Raw genomic sequence first — 21,883 nt, 5'->3', positions numbered from 1 at the left:
TAATTATGTGATATTATGATGATCACAGGCACACAGTGGAAAAAGGAAATAGGCTGACTTAAGTTAATGTATTTTCTTTTACTGATTGGTGTAGGCTTGGTCCTGTTCTTTATTTCTAATATGACGAGCTGCTAAATTCTTAGAGCTGCTAAATTTGAAAACCTTTATAATTAAACATTACAGGTTACTCAGTGTGTTCAGGCCTGAAAGCCTAATAAAGGATGAGGAAATCACTTTAGTTTGTTGCCGGATCAAAATGAAATTAACAAATTAATAATTATAAATAACATACAAATGCTCAATTTTCTTATTTGTCTTCTACTAGCTGCTACTCCAGGGTGTAAAAGACACATAGGAGCTTTAGGATAAAACATAAAGAACACCAAAAACCTTGTGATTGTTTTGATCATGGGCAGATTGCCACAGTTACTCATAGTTTCCATGGAAGACTTGTCTGCACTTACCATTTATAGAGTGTTCCTAGATAAGTCAGAAGTGAGTAAACTATAAGTGAAAAGCTAATTAAATATTCCAACTGTGTTTCTTCTTTTTGGCTACAGTAGCAATTTACATAGTTCTTTTTCAAATACAAAGAGGAAATTCATGAGGAGAAACTAAAATCTTGGCCAAAGTTCCGCCCAAAGGTACAGTTATAAACACTAATCAATTTGTCTTGTTGCAACTTAAAGTGTCTTGGGAATGTTGTCGTTCTTTGTTTAGCCCAGCGGCAATGCTCACGATTGCAACGCTCTCCTATGTTAAACCCGTTTATTTCTGTTGACAGCTTTATTATAGCTTCCCGCTCATTTGCATAGGTAATCAGGCCATACTTTCTGAGCCTGTTAAGATTTAAGATGGCAGGCACTAATTGGAAAAGGGAAGGCAATAAAGCACCATTTGAGCTTGATTTTACAACTTCCTCTCATTGCTTGGGACTAATAGCAACGTCCCTGCACCTTGGGACAGATTAACTTATTTTGTTTTTTTTGGCCTCAGATGAAACATATGAAGTGGGTTAATTGCCTTGCCCCAGCTGGAAATGGCAGAGAAATTGTCTAAAGCGTATAATCTTTTCAAATCCAAGGTTCTTATACAGGCTCGAGCTTGACAGCAATATTGACTTTCTGTATTTGCAATGGCTGTAAATATTTGACTGAAGCAACAAAAAAGAATAAAAACAATTTGTATGCATTCATTGCAACCTTCACTTCAAACACTTAGCTCTATGGGTCAGTGTTCAGTCATTTTCAAGCTACCAGAGACATGCATCGCCTCTGCAGGTCATGAGAGCAGGGCTCATTGTGACACCTGCTGTTCAAGAAATGGAAATTTTAATGAAGTGAGCACAGAAATGGCTGTATTTCCACCCTCCCTGGTGTGGGAGAATGGCACTTTAACCACACTGCCCAAAAATGGACCGGTGATTTCATTAGAGATAGAGGCAGTCAACCCATCCTGTAATCCCAGCTCTCCTTGTGCCAATATGTAGCATGTTGGGAAAGTGAATCAGCACTTATTGAATATCTTCACTTTAGCCACTTATCCATTGCTGTTTCTACTTTTCTGATCATCCAAATTACTTTTGATACAAATATTCTGATAGTGAACAGAGGTTAACAAGTTAGAATGAAGCAACACAGAGAATGGAGCCAAACATTTGCTGTAGTAGCTGTATTTTTGTCAAGTCAGTTAAATTTATATAGTCCTTCATCATAAAATCTACACTTGCCTACCTGCCAAAGACAAAAGCTGACTCATGGCCAATTGGATTGCTTTTTGCAAAAAGTAAGGCTTAAAAAGAACAAGAACAAAGAAGGATGTCTAAGCAACTAAAGCAGCTTAAAGGTTAAACGATGAGAGAGCGGTTGCAGTTGTGGGTGTGGGTGTTATCAGAAAGTCTACAAAAGAGAAGGCACGAAAGGAAGAAGGTACTACCTCATTTATCAGATAAAATTATACCAGCTTTTCTTAAAATTTTCAACAGGAAACACACTGAATGATATACTGCCTTCACTGTATGCACTTTTAGATAAACCAAAAATGATTATACGGCTATCAAGCTAGCTATAGTTCAATCTGACCAGCTAATTTTCATAGTTGAAAAATGAATGTACCCACTGTGATGTCATAAATTAGATTGTAAAGTCACATGTAAGAGCCTTGATTTTAACATTTGTATCTTGCCATCTTTTATTTTGGAGACAGAATTGCTCACATTAGCATGACAGGGTGGAGTGCCAAGTTATCGCTTAACTCTAACTAGCCTGATTAGAAAGGTGCAGCTAAAGACTGCATGATTGCATTGCACAGACACAGAGAGTGCATATTTAGTGCTAAGTAACAGTGCTAAGTTCAAATAAAACACCCAGTCAGAGTGCACAACACGTTTTGCCACTCTGGCCTTAAGATGCGTATTGCTGTTGTGTACATAACATTAGCATTTTCTTTCTTGGTCAGAATTCAATATTTATCCTTGTAGTCTGGTTTAATCTAATGTCTCCAGGAGTCTCTGGCTTTTTTTTGCTGCTTGGTGCTTATTAGGTAGTAATTTAAGAGTAGTGATTCATTTTTGATCAGTTTTGTTTATAAAAAATGTAGATTAAATAAGCAGCCGTTAATAGTATATAGTTCATATATACTTAATATATTGCTGACCTTTTGAAAATCACTTGTTCATTCCTGTTATTCTTCCTTACTCAAAACAAACTTACACGAATAATGTATTTTTGTTCAGTAAAGAGCAGAAATTATTATTATTATTAGAAGTAGTAGTTAACTGACTTCTTTTACTCCTTGCAAAGACCCAAGTATCTGACTTTCTGCTAACACTCACAGTCCAGCTTGCTATGAATGCAGGGCCAGCATTTTAAATCAATGTATTTTAACCAAGACTCTAATAACAAAGATTACCTGTCCTAGGCAGTGCTCAAGTTTCTCACACATTAGAGCCCAGAGAAAATGGCATTCGTGCTTTTCCACAGAAATCAATTTAGATGCTCTTGTGCCCTGCATGCATTGATGAGTTAGTTGGCCTATTACTCCTTTTATTTAAGTGTGCGAGTCAGATGAAATCACATAATTGCTGTCATTGCAGTAGCCATTTTGATTTCAATCTTCCAAAAGGTTATAGCTGAGAGAGTTTGAGGGAAAACCATAAGTGGTAAATTGAAGTTCGGGTGATAAGGTGAAGTTTGATTATTATTAGTATTTCACTTTCCAGGCAGTTTTCAAGTATAGCGCTCGACTATATTAATGCTTTATTTACGCAGTCCAGTATCTGCACGAGAGAGAATGAATGATCATGTATGCTGTGCAGTCACATTTTGAACATTTTGTTCTTCAGCTGTGACTTGAAACTGAAACATAACAGAACTACAGATAACGTACCACTCTGTGACAACCCTTAAATGATTACATCTTTCTCACACATATGATTCATAGTTGAACAATCTATTGCCTTAAAAGAATTAAAAATGTAATTTTGTCTTAGAGGTGGTGGTTGATTTTTTTGTGAAGAGCCAGGTTCCCATCATTTCTGTCTTTATGCAAATCTACCTGATGCCTGTGGGTTTGGATGTACCTTGTAAAAAAAAGTCAGATTGTTTTTTTGTTGTTTTTTTAAGAAGTGGAGCGACATTTTAAAAAAAACATTGTAGCTACAAATCTGACAGCACATTGGTCTGACATGTTTGTGCTGTTGTGCTGTGTATTTTGGTTATCACCAAACACAGTGCTGTGCATTATGCCTAAAAAAAGGTTTTGTGGTTTGTTTAGATGCAAACCTGAGCTGCGCTGCATGTGCTTTTTATAGAGAGGAGGTTTTTTCCTGACAATCTTTCTTTTTCTTTTTCTGATAGTGCTGTCATGATTAACAGTTACATGCTAACTCAGACCTGTAGCGCCTGACATGAAGCTCTAGGGAGGCTTTCTTTTTAATTTCTCTGACCATGAGGTGCATTTGCGGAGTCTTCCACTAATAATATTGTGGCATTCGATCATTCAGACCAGCAAACTGCCAACGCTTGCTGATGATCGATTAATCAGATGCATTGGATTAGTAGCAGCTAGGTAACCTCTTAATTCTTATGGAACCAGTAAGTCAGTTTAGTTTTACAGAAAACTGCATACAGTCTTTTTCACATGTCTGTATGCCACTAATCAGCAACCAGTACAAGCAAGCGAAGCACTGTTTGACCGCTTGAATATTAAAAAATTCAAATGAATCAATTATCATTTAAAATTATAGCAAAGTAGCCATTTGGATGAAAATTAAGTCACTGCTACAGACTGATTGTAAATCAGATAAAGAGAAAAAATGATAAACTTTTGGTTTGAACCTGGGAGAAGAGCCAGACCAGTCACTTTATAAGAGTTAGAGTTACCTCTCGAATGTGCCTCAGTGCCCATATGAATTGAGGAACTGAAGAGACATTTGTCAAACTTCACACGCATATTGTTTCTTGAAGCTAGCTCGAGAATATGGTTTTAAATTAAACTAGCTGACAGGATACGTAGTATTTTGAAGGCACAATCAAACTTCGTGCTACGTATGCTATGCCTGAGTGTGGGCAAGTTGTTTCGCTGTTTTGTTGTGCTGATTAAGATCATTTGGTGGTGGGAGAAAATGATTCATTGACATTGCGTGCCTTTCAAGTCACCAGACACAACTGTACAAAACCAAACCTCATGTGCATTTGTGCTTCTGGCAGTGACTGCATCAACCTCAATAGGGCTGCTGAATACGAAGCTGTTATCACCATCGGTAAGCCTTTCTGTTCCTTGCACCTCCTTGCAGCAGACACTGTGCAGTTTTTTTCTTTGTGTTCTTGTTTATTTACAACTTTAATAATAACAATGATTTGCTCAAATTCCATTATCTGAAGTGTTGGCAATGACCAAGAGTGGCATTCTGTAGTTCAGTCTCTTTTCACGTTTCCTTATTAAGATAGTTTTGATGTACAGTTTCTATCACCTAAAACATCCAACGACTTGTGTTGTTTCCTGTGTTACCATTTTGTAATTGTAAAGTGCAGTGGGTGTAGCAGCACCCACAGGCGCGCACACACTAAAACACAAATGCAGGCACAACTGGTCAGCTCACAGAATAGTTAAAGTTTTGGGGTTAATCAAGATGTATTTTTGGCAAATGTGAGACGAAACCTTTTTTTTGGTCAGCAGTGGTTTTGTCTTTAGAACTCTTTCTTATTGAATCATGCACTCACACCTTACCTGAGAACATGTGAGGCCTGCACTTATCTAGATGTTATTCTGGAGTGTTTTTTCTTTTCATTGTTGCGCTCTTGGAGTAATTTTGCAGTAACCCAAGAAAATTTCACTATTGTTTCAAGTTTTCGCCATTTGAGCACAATGGCTGTCGCTGTGGTGGAGTGTCGAACCTTAGAAATGGCTTTGGAACCATTTCCAGTCTGATCAATGTCTTTTTGAGATCTTTTGGCCTGCTTACCTTAATAAATGAAATCGTTTTAAAAAGCTGCATTTTGTATTTATTTGAGTTAGCATTGTCCAATAATAAAATTTGTTTGATCTGAAGTCTGTAAGTGTGACAAATATATAAAAAAAAGACTAAGAAATCAGCTACATTTTCACAGCACAACACTGGATTTTAAATCATGGGATTAAAGCACAGACCTTCAGGTTTAATTGAAGGAATTTAACAAAAGTATGGCATCAATTGTTCATGAATTACATTCATTTTTTTCCTATAATCACATCTTGATTGTTTGACTCACACTGCAACGGTGCAGAGAAGCAAAAACGTATCATTGCCCTAAAGCTTATGAATCTAACTGTATACTTCTTATGTCTGAACCCGTCTGCATACACCTGTGTCACTCAAAGGTTCCTCTTTTGCTAGAAAGACCCTACTGTGAAGTATGAGCTAAAAAAAAACCTCCTTGTACTGTGCACTGTGAAAGCAGAAAAAGAACTTCCTCTGAAAGATAAAAAGTCCACTGACACTTGTGTTCATTTGGCTAATGTGCACCTGTTTAGGCTGTACTGTAAGTTTACAACAGCGGGTTAGTGTTAAAACTTAAATAGCTGTATCCAAATCACAAAAATGCAACCATAAAGGGATAACATTAAAATCTTGATGCATTGATATGTTCACTAAGATGAAAAAAACGACAATGCCATCAAAGGCACGCATGGTGTTTCAGAACACTGTAATCAATCAAAAACTTAAACAAAACCAAAATTCATGGCCACGTTTTCTTTTTGTCACATCACAGAGAAGAAGAAAGTCTCACGTGCTGCAACAAATTTATTTTCATAGAATTCTTATTTGCTAGTAAATCCATGTTAGAAATCAGAACAGAAGAACGGGTGTGAGAATGTGACATTGTGGTGCATAACACTGTAGTATGCAACACCCAAAGAGAAACATAGTAGCTGGAATATTCAAGTATGGGGAAGTTTTGCCCTCACTGAAAGTGGACGCCTCCCAGTAAATAGATTTCATCCTGTACAAGAAGCAAGCAAGTTTGTTCTGAGCATGTCGACATGCTGGAATAAGATGGGTAACGTGAGTTTTGAACACATTTTTAATTTCTGTGCAGAGGAAGACTGGATTAAACAGTGAGGCACTAAAAATATATTTTTCAGAGAATCAGATTTGAACTCAAACAAAATTCTGATTTCCCTGTAAAACAGATGTAAAATTTCTTGAATTCTTTTATTGTTTTTCGATCAAAAATTAAAATCCACCAGTTACTAAAATCTTTAATGATGCTTTATCACAGAAAGGAGCTAAGTGTAAACAAACAGGATTGTGGATTCCTGAAATAATCCACTGAGAACATTTATAGTTTTACATAAAGGAAAAAAAGAAATTGTAACTTTTTTTTTCTTTCAACTTTAGGCTCCCACGCTGAACTAGTTCCACACAACTCTTTCATTCTCATACGGTTACTTCCTGTTTCAGCTTTCTCTGCTACTTCAGCACTGTTGAAACTTTTTTTTTCACACTGTTTTTGGCATTTGTGATTTGCAGGGAGGTGTGTCTTGCGGTTTCTAACACTCATACAGTCACTTCCCCCACTTCTACATTTCACACTCACGCAAAACATGCACGAAATCAACGTGGCTCAAAATGGCACGAAATGGAACAGAAGCTGACACGGTGTACGCCGTAGTTTATGGATCTGTTATAACGCTCGGACTGCCTCTCAACGCTCTGTCGCTATGGATTCTTCTTCGCCACCACGGCCGCAAATCACCCAACGCTGTCTTCATGATCAACCTGGTGATCTCAGACCTCCTGCTCATCATCTCCTTACCAATGAAGGTCTACTTTTATGCCACACACAAATGGCCTCTGGGAAACATGGCGTGCGTATGGCTCACGATGCTTTTTCGCAACAACATCCGCTCCAGCGCAGTCTTCATCACCTTCATCAGCATCGACCGGCTGCTGGCTGTAGTCTACCCTCTGAAGTCACGCCAACTTCGGTCCTCGTCCAACGCCACAAAAGGAGCTGTGCTCGTCTGGCTGATTGTGGTGATGGTGAATATCCCAGAGAGTCTGAACCTTTTAAATTATTTGAAAAACAACACTTCGAATGTTTCCACTTGTTTTGATGACAAGAAGGACTTCTTTCCTCCAATAGCGTATTTTCAGCTTGTGTTACTCTTCACCCTGCTGTTCATCAATATTGTGTCCACAGTTCTGGTGTCTTTGACTCTAAACAGACATTTGAATATCAGCACAAGGATCAACAACAGAGTGAACGTCATGCTGATTTTTGCCATGAACTTGTTGATGTTCAGTATATTTTTCTTGCCCGTGTCCTTGACTGTTTTCTTTGATAATAAACGGGCTCTGAATTGTCTTGCCAGTGTGAACTGCTGTCTGGATCCACTGTTGTATTACTTCTCATTTGATGGTTTCTGGAAGAAAAAAGAGGACACAGACAGGTCTACTGAATAGTCATCGAACATGACCAGTCAGATTTCCCAGTTTCTTGTGAGAATGTTTCACAGTAAGGTTGTAAGGGAAAATGAATATCAGTATTTAAGAAGGCCAGTTCTGCATGTCATTTATCTAGCTATCTAGTTTTGCATTGTTTTTGTTTTTACAGTGTATAAGCTCTCCTGTTGCCTTGGAAATGTAAACTAATGTGTAATAAGTACCAAAATTAACAACTTTTGTTATTTCCATCAGACAAAGTTTGCTCTAAATGTTGCTCTTAAATATATAAATATTAAATACTTGGCAAGTCAGAGATTATGCCAGAGTCTGTTTGCATCACTGTGTTGGCTTGTCTTGAGTCATTATGTGAAATAGATGTGCAAAGCGGCTTTTTACTGTTTTAGGTTTTCAAACCAGTTCAATCACAAATGCTTTACAAGCTGTCATGAACCTCACGGACTATGTTAGTAACTCTCAAACCTGCGTCTTTTCCCTAAGATTGAGTGGAAATTACTTAAATTGATGCATGCCTTTGACGGCATTAGAATGAACTTTTTTGAGGCTGTAAGGATTGGTGCAGCTGCTGCTGTTGCAGAAAGTGACAGCTGTGCATGAGAGCTAAAATTTACACGTAGAAATATAAATGATCACCGTGAACTGCCTGAATTGCTTGCAGGCAAAATCACTCAGATGTTCTAAGTTGCACTAAATTATCATGTTTATTATATCTGATATGGAAGAAAAGAAATCTTTACTTCTGGTATCATTTGATGTATATAATTTTTTTTCTAGATACAGGTGCGAATATTAATTCATTCTAGCGCTAAAACAGCACCCCTTGTTTTTTTAGTTTTTCATTTATTTATTTATTTTGATTCATTGTTCAAATCATGCTCTAAAGCTGACTACTGGCAGGATCTTTTTACGATCAAGCTCCAAGTTAAGATGGGATGGACATGTGTGACAGGCACGTCAGGAACCTGCATGCAGGACATCTCCAGGTGAGCACACAGTTGCTGGTGCTTTCAATGAAGCGATGTCAACTATCCCTGGTATTTACTGTCATTCCTTTAATACGCAGCAGATATGAAAACGGGGCATTTTTATTTTTGTGATAAGACCTTCTTTTGATTACCTTTAACATCATTTGGCAAGTCAAGTGTGTGTCTTTGGGTATAAATCCTTCAATGCAGCTGAGGCTGTTGTGCTTTTTTGTCAGCATCTTAGTACGGAGGCCAGCAGCACTCCAGTCCTATGACTCCTATGAGTTTTGGCAAAGAGACGGGTAGCTCTCTACGCTTGTAGCAAACAATCCAAAAAGGCTCTAGGTGTGAAACAATCCAGACATAAAGCACAATTGAAGTTATTCAAAACTCACTACACGGTCATCTGTACCTAGCATCAGCTAACCTTAAACGGTTATTTGTCTCTGTAACTAGGTTAGTAATGGAAAAACACCAAACCTCAAAAACCACTCTCTACACGGTGTGTTCATCCTGTGCCATTTAGATGCTTTAGATGCGTGCTTTCATGTTTGCTTTAACTGTGGTTGAATTCGTCTTTATTACATAGGCTCTCTTTGTTGAGTCAGTGGTAAAATAAACAAAAATAAAAAATAGAAAGAGATATTTATGTCTTTTGTTAAATTGCCATTCAAACCTCTTTGTCTGCAGCAGGCCACATATCAGTTATTAATTTTTTATAGTTTATAATTCATCTCTTGTCTGTTGAAAACCTGCTTTGAGGAAGTTCCATCCTCTGCGTAGCTCACGTTTAATGTCAATTTCGTGTGTAACCTCTACCAGCAAATGCAAACTGAGAAGCTGAATGGAAAGTGCTATCGTACATAAGCAACCTGTACTGCTTTTATAAAACGTCTTATGGTTCATAAAACATCTGCTCTTATTTATCTTCTTTCATTTTTTATTAACTTCTCTGGTAGTTCTACAAAATAAAAATCAAACAGTCTTTTTTCAATCAATTTTTACAGCCTTTCTTTCTTTTCTTACTTTTGTTTCTTCTTTAAATATTGTCAAATTAAATGAATAATAGTCACAAAAATATGTGTTTTCTAAATGGAACATATCATTGCTTTCCATAGGGGTGTTGATTGATTGGTTTGTCCCAGAATTAACGTGTATTTTGGAGTTTCTTTTGGGTTCGTTTTCCCCCCCTTGTATATGTGTAAATCAAGGTTGTGTTCATGTTTATTTGAAGCTCTCCATCTGTAAGTGGCTGATACACCAGATCTGGAGGGATGGGAGGCTCTGACTGGGGCATGAATGTGTGTGCAAAGTCTGGTCACGGTCAGCTGACCCTCCACCCCCAAGGTAAAAGAAAAAAAACAACAACCAGAAAACCACAGACGCACACACATATACACCACACATACACACACAGACACACATATGCACACACCACGCATACACACCATAAATACACACAGACAGACCACACATACACACACACACACTTAGACACATACACACCACACACAAACGCAAACACACAAATTCCACTGTTTGTTTCTCTATCACATATCACACACACACAACAGCACAAACACATTCATGCCATAAAAAAAGACCCTAAGTAGGTACATTCAGGTCTGCAAGCCTCTCCTGCCAAGGCCCACAAACAAGCCTGCTGTGCTGCAGCCAAGTCTCCCTTGGACCAGAGGCGGACTACTATTCAAAGACAGCAGCAGCTTTAGTGACTGTGGAGAGTCACGCAGAACAAAGAGCCAAAAACCAAGCAAAGGGGGGCAGAAAGGAGGAAGAGACAAAAAGAAATGCAGAGCTACCAAAACAGCAATGAGCAGACAAATGGCTATCGTCCTTGCATGTGCAGGAAGTGGCTCCATCCAATCAAGTTAAATGTTTTTCTTTTCTGTGTCACAACAGTCAGGGGGAAAATCCCATTTTACAAGGTTCTCAATCGCTAAAGCACTAGACCCTATTCTCTGTGTTGTAAGTCATTTTATTGTATCAGTCACTCTTTTGGCTAAACCTTAAACAGTTCATGACAGCACAATTAGAAAAAGACTGAACAAGTACGCCTTCTTTGGAAGGGCTGCCAGGACAAAGCCTCTACTTTCTGAAAAGAACATGGCAGCATGGCTTAGTGAACAAACCACAAGACTTCTGAAACACAGGTCTCACTTCTCCTTTGGACAGATAAGATGAAAATAGAACTGTGTGGCCCAAATGCATGGTGCAACATTTGGTGAAAAGCAAACACACCATATCAGCACAAACACCAACTGTCAAGCACAAGTACAGCTGAAGCTTGGGCCAACCTCGACATGCGACATATGCACCAGAATGACTGAAAAATAATAGGTGGCTCGTGTTAGGTTTTGTATTGTTGATTGTCCAGCGAATAGGTTCAAGCTACAAACCTATCAGCTCGGTCAAGTGCTGAAGTGGTTTGGTAGGACTTTATAGGTGCAGTGTGTAGAATCTCACCACTAGATGTGAGTAAATTGTAGATTACAGTCAACTGAGTTTTGAGATTTTTAAGTTTTTTTTTTATTCCCTTCTAATTCAAGTGCAGCAGCAGTGCCAAGTGTAAGCAATCCTTTATCTTAGCAGGCCCCAACCCCCGTGCCACGGATCGGAGTCATTTGGTACCAGGCTGCGAAAGTTGAGGCTCGGGTGTGAAATTTATGGTTTTCAGGGGTTTTTAGTGGTTTTTATTGTTATTTTTTTAAATTGTTTTTATCATTAACTCAGTTTCCCTGGGTCTTTTCCCATGTGTTATGAATAAGTCTTTTTTTGGTACTGGTACTGGTTTTATTTTGTTGTATTTATCCACGACACCTAAAAGGCCAGTCCGTGAAAATATTGTCGGACATAAGCAAAAAAGGTTGGGGACCACTGCTTTATCGGATCTACTGACAATAACTAATTGCGTAGTAGAATTGTAGTATTGTATAGTATAAATACGCACATTCATTCACATTTTCGTGTTTTAGAGGCCTGACTTGAGTTCAGGAGATGAGGCTTCCCACAAACCAGCACCCGCTCCTTCCTATTTTTATTGGAATAATTCTGTTTATGAGAATGCATCAATTTGTTGTGAGACACAATAATACACTAATAAATAACTAAATAATTTCTCGCTGTATCTTTAAGAGAGCTGTGCATTAACAAATGCATTAAGAGTCGACCACAATTCAACCACAATGATGTAAGAGTCTGATAAAGTCAGACTGAAAACAGTTACTTCATAAAAGTGTCTCTACACTGTTGAATTACAGGATGCACATAGTTCTTCTGCTTCTGCATTCTGGCTCTTTTTCAGTAAATGGCATGGTGTAATGTGTCCAATGTTCATCTGAGTGTGTACTTAAATAATTTTAGAAACTGATAAGGACTAATTATTATTATTTGCTTTATTATGTTGTGATATGTGAACCATTTGACTTGATAGAGTTTGTACTTTCTTTTTCACATGACTGTATGAGGTGTAATGTGCACTGCAGAGAATGAAAGGATATTGTTATCTAGGGCTGCCACGAGTAGTCGACTAGTCACGATTACGTCGACTATCAAAATCATCGACGACTGATTTAATAGTCGACGCGTCGTTTGAAGCTTTGTAAGATCACAACAGCCGCAGGAATAAGTAGTAGGATTTAATAACGGACTGAAACAGAAGATGGCAGCACTGCATGTACAAGGATGCCAGCTGCCGTTAAACCCCGAAGAAGAAGTAGCTCTGTCCCAGAATTCATAGTCCAGCCCAGGTCAGTTTCCAACAACGGTGGCAGCTAGTTAGTTTTAATATTACTGTTATTATTCTTTCTGGGTCACAAAGTAAACGTTTAACATATTTCGGGTGAGAATGTAACTGTGTTAACGTCAAATATCTGCTCAATTTATCAAGACACCACATATTTTCAAAAGCGCTCCGACGTTTTCGGAGACGTCTGTTACCCACTAGCTCGATAGCTAGCCGGGGGCTAGGTCACTAGAGCCCGTGAGAACACCGGACTCCCGGCAAATCGTTTTCAAACCCACCGCCGTCTTTCGCTACGCAGGTTAAACATGATATATAAGTCATTTAGATAACTTAAAAATGTTATTGTTTGGCTTTTTTAATATTTTATTTGTTCCTGAGTAAATCGGTTTGGCTGAGATTAAAGTTATAGTTTTTACACAGCTGAATAAACGTCAAGCAGACAACTGATTATCAGAAGTGTGAGATGCTGGAGAATATACTCCGGTGTCCCGTTATATTTTAGATAGCAAGGAGTTTATTAAACTTCACCGAAACAATCTGCAAATTTCATTAAAATGTAATAAACTATCATCTTGTCTTTATTTTTAGTTAGCACATACCTTAAACACTTAAAGCTGTAAGCTAATGATAGTTATATAAGAGCAGATGCTGCTGGTGCAATAAGCTGTACGTTTTACGTCCAATGGATGATGATCTGATTAGTCGACTAATCGCAAAAATAATCGGTGACTAGTCGACTCTCAAAATAATCGTTTGTGGCAGCCCTATTGTTATCATGTGAAAATTTTTTGTTTAGGTTCTTATTTGTTAAAAAGTTTAAAAAGGACGTTTTCATTTCATCACCTACCTTTCAGCTTTTTTTCTTCTGTGTGAAGCATGTTGAATAAATACAATTTTATTCAACATACTCAAATCTTTACAGGCAAGAGTATTCTTTGTAGTATCACTCATGCTTTAAAAAAAAGGAACCTCTTTTTCTTTTTTCATGTTCATTTTAGAGGAAATCAAGATGACCTGAATTGGTTTTGGATGCATTGCAATAATGAGACTGAGCTACAGTGCGTGAGAAAGGACTGAACTCTCATACATGTGATGCTTAGTCATCTGTAACTGCTGTTCAGAATAAGTAACGAATAAATGCGATATATATCTATGGTGGCCCTGAATAATAAAGTGAAAAACCTGAAAGTCTTGTATTGTCTACTCACAATTCTGCAACTTCAGAACAGTACAAATAAAAGCTTTTATATTTCAAAAATGCACCTGCATGTGAGGGATTTATTTTGGTCTCTAAAATAAAATAAAGCCTAGTCTAGTATTGTTGTGTTCTAGTAAAAAATGTTGTTGTTGTTGTTGTTTTTTTTTTTTTTTTTACCAAGTTTAATGTTTAAAGAAGAAGTAAAAATGACTGAGTTAAAGACATAAAATTTAAGTGTTTGGATTTTTCTGACGGGAGAGGAAACAATATTTTCTCTTACAGTTTTCAGTAATGGGATTGAGAAATGTGCAAGGCTTTGAGCAGATGACAACTTCTGGCCCAGTTCCTGCCAGTGAGACAAGGCAAAACGGGGCCAGAAGGCATTCTCACAGCTTCAGACCTCTGCATGATGTAGGCGGCATCAAAGCGCCGCCACCGACACTTCCTCAGAAAAACGCCAGGGGGATGGTGGTCTATCTCTTTGCCTTTCTTAGCCGCCTCTCATGCCTACCCTTCCCCGTCCTCACCTCCTCCTACAGCCTCAGCCAGCTGTCAGTGGGAGCATGCCGAGGCATTGCACTCTTGTCAAACACACACACACACTTACTGGACAGCGAGGGTGAGAGGGGAGAGGAGGGGGAGGGAGATGGAGAGATGTGATGTGGTGACAGTAGAGTGATTAGTCTATACACAGAGCTTAGAAGAAGAACAAAACATGGAGTAAAACAAAGGCTTTGTGCACGTGGAGATATGGTATAAAAGATCAAAAGGAAACATGGGAGCGTCATTACTTGAGAAAAAATTATCTCTCAACTGAGGGAGAAGGATCAAGATGCTGGGAGAGTCCCCACAGTCATAGGATGGAATACTGAGGTTAAGAGCATTCAGCAGGCAGGAGAACAATGGGAATGACATTGGGGTCTGGCTTGGACCTGCTTTGCAAAATTTTGAAAATAAAACATTTTTAACTGTCAACACATTCCCCCGCAAGCTAATGTCCAAACTCTGAAACTGACTAATAAAAAAAAATGCACACAAATAAGGCATTCACTTCTCTCCATGATTATATTCCAAATAGCAGCACAATGGACCATTAGCTCCTGCAATGAAGACGATGGTGTTTCTATTCTCTCCATGTGTTCAGCAAATGATCAAATTAAGATGCACGACTGTGCTTTTCTATCTGTCACACTCGCTGTGCACAGAGGGATCTCCAGCCAGACCTGATTTACTGGAAAAAGCTGTGTGTCTGTGCACAATTCCTGGGTGTGCAAAGTAAAAGTTTAAAGTCAGTGTTCTACATGCATCTGTCTTCTTTGTGTGCCACGGTCCTGCATCTAAACTTTATGCAAGAGCAAAGGCACATGAGAACAAGCTTGACCGCTAGCCACACCTATGTGTGTAGCATTCTGGCTATGACTCACAAATCTTTGGTAAGTGGCCACAATGTTCCACACAATAAGTTATTGCTGATTAAGCCTGCTGAGTCACAAAAGCTTCATTGTGTTCCGCTGTGTTCAGTGTCAGTTGTTGCAGTCAGGGTGACGGTGCATAGTAAAGAGATATGGAATTAACTCAGAGCAGACTTGAGATTCAAAGATAAGAAAATTAATATGAAACAAAGCTATCAGTAAAAAAAAAAGAAAAAGAAAACGTAACATCAACATTCTCCTCTGAATTACCCAGATTGTGTTTTATTTAAATCCTTGCCAGTGCTTCATTTGTTATGGAAGGGCTACGTTCTGACATTATATATTTATTGCACAATAGTAAACTAATGTTGTCATCCTTCCTAAGGTTTCCATCATCATATAGTAGCCGGTAATATCTCCCAAAAGTGAAATACTTCCATGAGGCGACCAGAATTGCACATTAAAACCGCTCGGCCGGGTTAGATTGCCTGACGGGGCGCGTTGCGAGCGAAAGTTTTCTCTGGACTCTGAGCAGACAGACGGACATGGTGTGATATCGCATTAGCATTATGGCTCCCAATTCACTATTCCCAGGGTGGTAGATACGGTAGCCTGGTGGGCATAATGTGTGTCAATAATGAAAAAGCATCAAAAACCTGGAGAGCAGAAACGGGATTCTCACAAAATTGGCCATTTGCAGCAGGTTGTAATTTTGAAAATAGCCCTGATGAAAAAAATTGAAGTATTTTGCCTGATGCAGCTCAGTTACTGATATGGAAACTTCTGTCACATTCAGGACGTATCTTGCCAGGTGACTTGCCTTGCTACATTATTATGGGCCCTGCTTTTCTGTGATATAGTATTTGCGTCTGCAGATTAATAATTTGGAGAAGAGCTGTCCCTAAGCTTTAAAGCCTTGTGGAATATAATAGCTTATAGTATATACCCTCAGAGGTGTTTAAAGGGGACTGATTAGAAGCTCCATGTTGTTATTTTCGGACTCTACTATTGCAGCTTTAAAGAACACATCACCTCAGTTGATCATTCATCTGAAACTGACGCTTCACTTTCCTTCCCCCTCCCTTTAAGCCAACTTTCTGCTGATTGGCAGCCCCTCGCAAGCAAAAGATTTGAACAACAGCTACATGAGATTAGCTCATGTAGCTTTCATTTGTACTGTTCTGAATTTTCTGACTATGTAACTGTATAGTCAGAAAATTTAAAAAAGTGTAATAGATTCTCTTTCAGCTATGAATGACAAAAAAGAGGAAACAAAAAATTAAAGGAACAAGTGATGAACTGTAGCAAAAGCTTAACCCTCTGAGTCCTGATGTCTCCGTTATGCTAGCCTGTAAAGTTGCTCATGTAGCTCACCTTCATCTGAGTACACAGTGAATGGTTTGACTATGAAAATGATTTGAATGATCATTAAAATAACAAATAAGGGAGTATCTTTTAGAATCAATCCCAGTGTTTACTCAAGCTGTTCTGGGTGCAAATGATCATTCAACACTTTATTTTCCTACTGTGATGCATTTTGTTGATATTTTTCCCCTATGTCACCCAACCGTTCACTCGAGTCTTCTTTATGCAACATATTCCTTGGGTTGTTAAAGTCGAAGCATGCTAGCTAGAAAGACACTGCTCTGCCCCGTCACCTCTTTGTACACACGCCCTTGTAAGCTATACACCACTTTGGTCATTTTCCAGTGAAACGAAGACCAAAATTTAATTTCATCACTGGATTGTGTGGATTTAAATCAGAGCATTGTCATCTGTTTCTTACCCCCCGTAGATAACGGAGGCAATATTTTCCTCTGCCTCCCAGAATAATCCTTAACCAGCAGAGATGGTCCAAAAGAAGAAAAATCCCTTTTGAGATAGGCTACTCAGGAAAATTGAAAAAGTTATTATTAATCCCGCTGCGCAGCATCAACAACAAGGCATATACAAACCTGCACGCATGCCAGCACACACCCACACATACACATTGACACACGCACACCTTCCAGACAAAAGTAGAAGAATGAAATGAGATTTCCCCCCACTCCCAATTTGAAACATGCAAAGAAATTGTGCTCTTTCTCTGCAAACATGAGTCATGTTGCACAGTGATTTTTAATTTCATTGCCCGTTTCACGAAGCAGCGTAAATGTCTGAACCAAGCAGCAACCTCTGGCACTGTCAAAATAAATCCAGTGTGAAAGTGCCAAAAACTGCAGTTCCTCTAATAGTCACTTGGGCTTTATGGATAGTTTCCTCCTTCATCACACCTGTATGGCGGGTGATTTAAAAAACAAAAACAAAATCCATCATGATCATGATTATGTTTGATGTGAGATGTCAGACTAATTTTACACCGTGGGCCACATACAGCCCACTTTGAACCTACATGGGCCAGACCAGTGAAACTCCCAGTTTAACTACACATTGAATTCTTCTTCTAGCTTCTTATAAGTGCAGTTTCAATGGTAAGTCTCAGTTTTTCTACATGCTAAAGAAATGGTGCTGTGGTAACTGTAAGAAATCTGCCAACATAACTCTTTGTGCATAAATTGTAAGAAATAACAATTTCAGGAGGAAAAAAAATCTATGCGGTTCTTTACATTTTCCAAAGGTGTCCAGTGGGCCGGATTAGAGTGTTTAGTGGGCTGATTCTTACCCCTGGACCTTATGTTAGACACCTCTGCTCCTAAGGCTTAAATGTAGAGGCCTGTTTGCTCATTTGGGCAGCTAAAGCTCGTCAGCTAGGCCTCACCTCGGGTAATAGAAGACACTCAAAAGGACCTCTTAGCCATGGTTGTGGCATTGGCACCTTTTGGAATATTAATAAATATACTCTCAAATTATATATCTGTCTTGTTGTGATGCGAAACTTGTCCTAGAAGTTTCTGTCTCACTACAGACAGAGAAGTGTCTGTGAAGCTTGCTAACAAACCTTGCTAGCTCTCTGCTCATAAGTTCACAGCCAACCTCTGGGCTAAATATGACATCCCCCCCCCCCCCCCCCCCCCCCCAAAAAAAAACCCCCCAAAAAAACCAAACGAAAAACTCATTAACGTCTTTTTTAAATACTTTACAATCTTTTTTTTTTTTTTTTTTTTTTTTTTAAAAGCAAACAAACCCAAAAACCAAAAACAAAGCAGTAACATTTTTGCAACTTACATTCGAGTGTCAGTGTTTCAAGCTTAAAACAACTGGAGTCTGTAAATCCACAAATATCCATGTCAGTTAAATTGTAGATTATTCAAAACTATAGATCCGACTTGCGGACACACCAGCCTGCACAGTAAATTAGGACTGCTTTAGAGCAACAACACTTTAATGAGTGGCAACAAAAAAACAAAAAAACGCTGCAGTATTAAAATCACTTCCTGGATATTCCGTTTAAATTTACCGTGCCTTAATTGTATGGCCCTTTCCCCTTCATCGCAATTACAGCATTATATGCACTGCTTTCTAATGGCATTGTAGCGTTTAACTCTGATGGTGTTGTAATGAGCCTCTAGCGCTTGTAGTTCAATTGTTTCGGTTTTATTTTTTATTATAGAAATATTCGCTGACAACCCAACAGTGTTGTACACGGAATCCATTCAAATAGCTTCTTTTCAAACTCCCTCACCCTCTCGTTTTTTGTAACATTAGGGATCACTGCACGCTGCTGTTGGAGTGGGCTGGGATGCTCTACAGATAGGGAGGAGGAGGAGAGCGAGGAGGGCGGAGGATGAGAGAGTGAGAGGGAGACGGGGAGAGCGACAGAACAAAAAAAGAAAAAGAAAAGAAAGAAAAGGAAAAGCGCCCGGGTCCATCTCTCTCCTCTTCATGACGTAGCTCGGTGTGGTCCCGGGGGTCCGCCGCTCTCTGGTCCCGTCTCCACAGTCCGAGCAGCCTGCGGTGCGACGCGCGCGGTGCCGAGCGGCGAGGTGTGTTGCGGTTATCCGCTGTCCTTCTACTTCCACGCTCCCCCGGCTTGTCCCACATATCAGTGAACTGTTTCCACACTGCCTCAACAGAGAGAGAGGAGAGACCCCGCGGAGAGAGAGAGGGCGGAAAGGAGAGAGAGAGAGAGAGAGAGAGAGAGAGAGAGAGAGAGAGAGAGAGAGAGGAGGAAAATAAAAAAGGCAGAAAGAGGAGAGAAGAGGAGGAAGGAGGTCGCCTTAGTCCCTCTCCTGAATCTCCAACGAGAAGATGCTGAGAATAGCCGGCGTGCTGGCTGCTCTGGTTTTGGGGTTGAGCGCCGCTCACACCAAAGGTACGGTAGGTGAAGGGCAGCGTGCCCGTCTGCCAGTGTGCTTTATTATTATTATAGTGGGTGGCTGTGGATGCAGAGGGATGACCATCTGATGAGGCGAACTAATTGATGTTTCTGCTGATTGCACTGTGCGCGCGTTTTGTTCCTCACTCCAAGACAGGGCTGTAATTTTCCGCTGGTGTTTCTGCGTGGACTTGTGGATACTTAGCACTTGATAATAACTGTACGACGGTGCAGCCCCCGATGGCACTCGGAAGTATTCGTTTTTATCTTCTGTGGCATCACTACAGTCGCTCTGTGTTACTCAATAAAGAGCGTACAGTGACCTTGTTATGGCCTATATTATAGGGTGGGCTAATCTCAGGTGGCATTGCTAGAAAATTGATTACGACTTTTGTTATAGTAGCTCACCCTCTTCACATTTGTTTCTTCATATTTGTGGTGTAGATGAGTGTAGATGAAGCATCCTCGTGCACTATTTGAGGTTACGGGCTTTCCTGTTTTCTGCTGTTTGTGACTGATAGGCGGAGGAATAGGCAGGGGAAAAAGCGAAGCAGAAGTTTTAATTAAACAAACAAACAAAAAAAATCATCCAAGACTGCGTATATATATTTGCATGCATGTAAGAAAATACATGACAGAATATAGTTAAAGCAGGGGGGGTTAGTGTGACCTGTCATGAGCTTATTGTTTGAGAGAATCTGCATGACTCACTTCTGAAGTCCAGGATCTTGGAAAAGGAATAAGGCAATGTCTTTGCCTGAGGATACACATGCCATGCACATGTATGTAACGTGGCAGCCCCCAGCTTAGTGTTGCAAAGATATGTACCTATGTAAGCAGCTAAATATGGCAAATTCTGCAAAAGCAGTCGAAGCTTTCAAGATCCAATCAAACTTTTATGAGTCTCCTTTAAAAGTCATGCGCTTTTGTGTGTGTACCTGTGTCAGTCCACAAACTGCCTCTAAGTACTGGCACTTACTTTTGGCTCATTTCAAATTGCAAAACACGCGCCACGAAAAATCCCCCAAGCCACCTGATATACGATAATGACGTCCAGATGTCATAAATCTGTGCCATACTGTTGGCAGTTTTGCTTCGCTGCTGAGCTAATTTTAGGTCTCCCAGCATCCCCACTGCAGCGGGGCCGCTCAGTCCTCTTGTGAAACTGGCATGTGCCGTAGGTAAGCAGGTAAATGCGGCAACAGGTTCATGCTAATCAACTCCCTGTAGACCTGGGCGGGCTTTTGCACAGCAAAATAACAAGGTGACACCTGTCAGTTTCATCTGGCAGCCACGCGGCACCAGAACTGTGATAAGCTGTTCATCCTCCTCGCCTTCTGACACGGGGAAGATCCTCCCTGTTGCTGGTCGGCTGGCTGCCTACAGCTGCAATCTTTTCTGCGTGTGTGTGTGTGTGTGTGTAAGGAAAAGATATGCTAATAGACCTGCTGTGGGCTGCGACCTGGCCAAGAGGTCAAAGTTTTGCCTTTAATGCACTTTTCAGTTGCACGCAAGGAACAGTGGGGCTGTCTATCATGTGCAAATACATGTTACCTATTAGGGTATTAACTGGATTAGTTCAGAGATGTAATATGGCCAGAAAGAAAGGGTAAGGTTGCTTTGTAAGGAAGGATTTATTGTGTGTGTGTGTGTTTTTTGTTATCCAGAGCTTGGCTGTGAAGTAAACAAATTACTGCCAAGTCAATGGGGGTGGAAAAAACCAAGCACACCATGGTTCTAATTGATTCCCCTGGGACACTGTATAGTGCAGTTAAATCCAGGAGAAAATAAGAGGCTATTGTATCCAGTATCTGCCTATCTGCTGCTATCTGTTGCTCTGTACATTGCCCAACCTTTACCACCCGTTCCTGCTTCCTGTCACAGCTTCTGGGAAGCAGACACAATAAGAAGCACCATTCCCCATTTTCTTTTTTTTCCTTAACTCCAAGTCTGGTTCTCACTTTCAGCTTTTGAGATAACAACTGAAAGAGTGCATCCGTGTCAGGCGCCGGAGAGGGATCTGCCTCTGCAGGGCCAGTATACAAACTTGTTTCCCAGATAACTTTGAAGCGCCGCCGCTCCTGTCATTTTGTGTTTAGCCACCGTTTCATTCCAGGAAGGCGACTTCCTTTAAGCACCGTCACCCTCGAGTCATCCAGTCAGACTCGGCATGCAAGCGTGTGTTTCTTACTTAGTTGTCAATAATCAGAGCTTGAAGTGTTAACACCCCCTTTGCATATGTGTGTGTGCATGCAATCTGAGCGAGAGTGATGGATTGAAGCCAACATGTTGACAGCTGCCAAGTATGCAAAAATAGGCAAGGAGGTGATGTCGTTTACAAA

At 39.8% G+C, this 21,883-nt stretch overlaps 2 protein-coding genes across 2 annotated transcripts in view; both read left to right on the top strand.

Moving 5' to 3' along the window:
• The first annotated feature begins 7,087 nt into the window (after positions 1-7,087).
• On the top strand, positions 7,088-8,201 carry LOC146653547 (lysophosphatidic acid receptor 6-like). Its single transcript, XM_085380152.1, has one exon. The coding sequence runs from the start codon at positions 7,112-7,114 to the stop codon at positions 7,946-7,948; it is 837 nt and encodes a 278-aa protein (XP_085236278.1). The 5' UTR covers positions 7,088-7,111; the 3' UTR covers positions 7,949-8,201.
• Positions 8,202-19,038: 10,837 nt separating this feature from the next.
• Positions 19,039-21,883, top strand: part of LOC146653543 (calsyntenin-2-like) — a 367,985-nt gene continuing 365,140 nt past the window's right edge. The window contains exon 1 of the mRNA XM_085379506.1: positions 19,039-19,538. Within this exon, the coding sequence (XP_085235632.1) occupies positions 19,475-19,538 (64 nt within the window). The 5' untranslated portion in view covers positions 19,039-19,474. The remainder of the gene's footprint in view (positions 19,539-21,883) is intronic.

The sequence above is a fragment of the Rhamphochromis longiceps genome, linkage group LG14 (genome assembly GCF_057381845.1).
Source record: "Rhamphochromis longiceps isolate RC_006_pf linkage group LG14, R_longiceps_female_GT1.1, whole genome shotgun sequence".
Lineage (NCBI taxonomy): Eukaryota > Metazoa > Chordata > Actinopteri > Cichliformes > Cichlidae > Rhamphochromis > Rhamphochromis longiceps.
The sequence above is the reverse complement of the archived record's forward strand: the minus strand, read 5'-3'. Positions and strand labels throughout refer to the sequence as shown.

Excerpts from the sequence above, each read along its gene's own strand:
- LOC146653547 (XM_085380152.1), top strand. The coding sequence starts at position 7,112 with ATGGCACGAAATGGAACAGAAGCTGACACGGTGTACGCCGTAGTTTAT.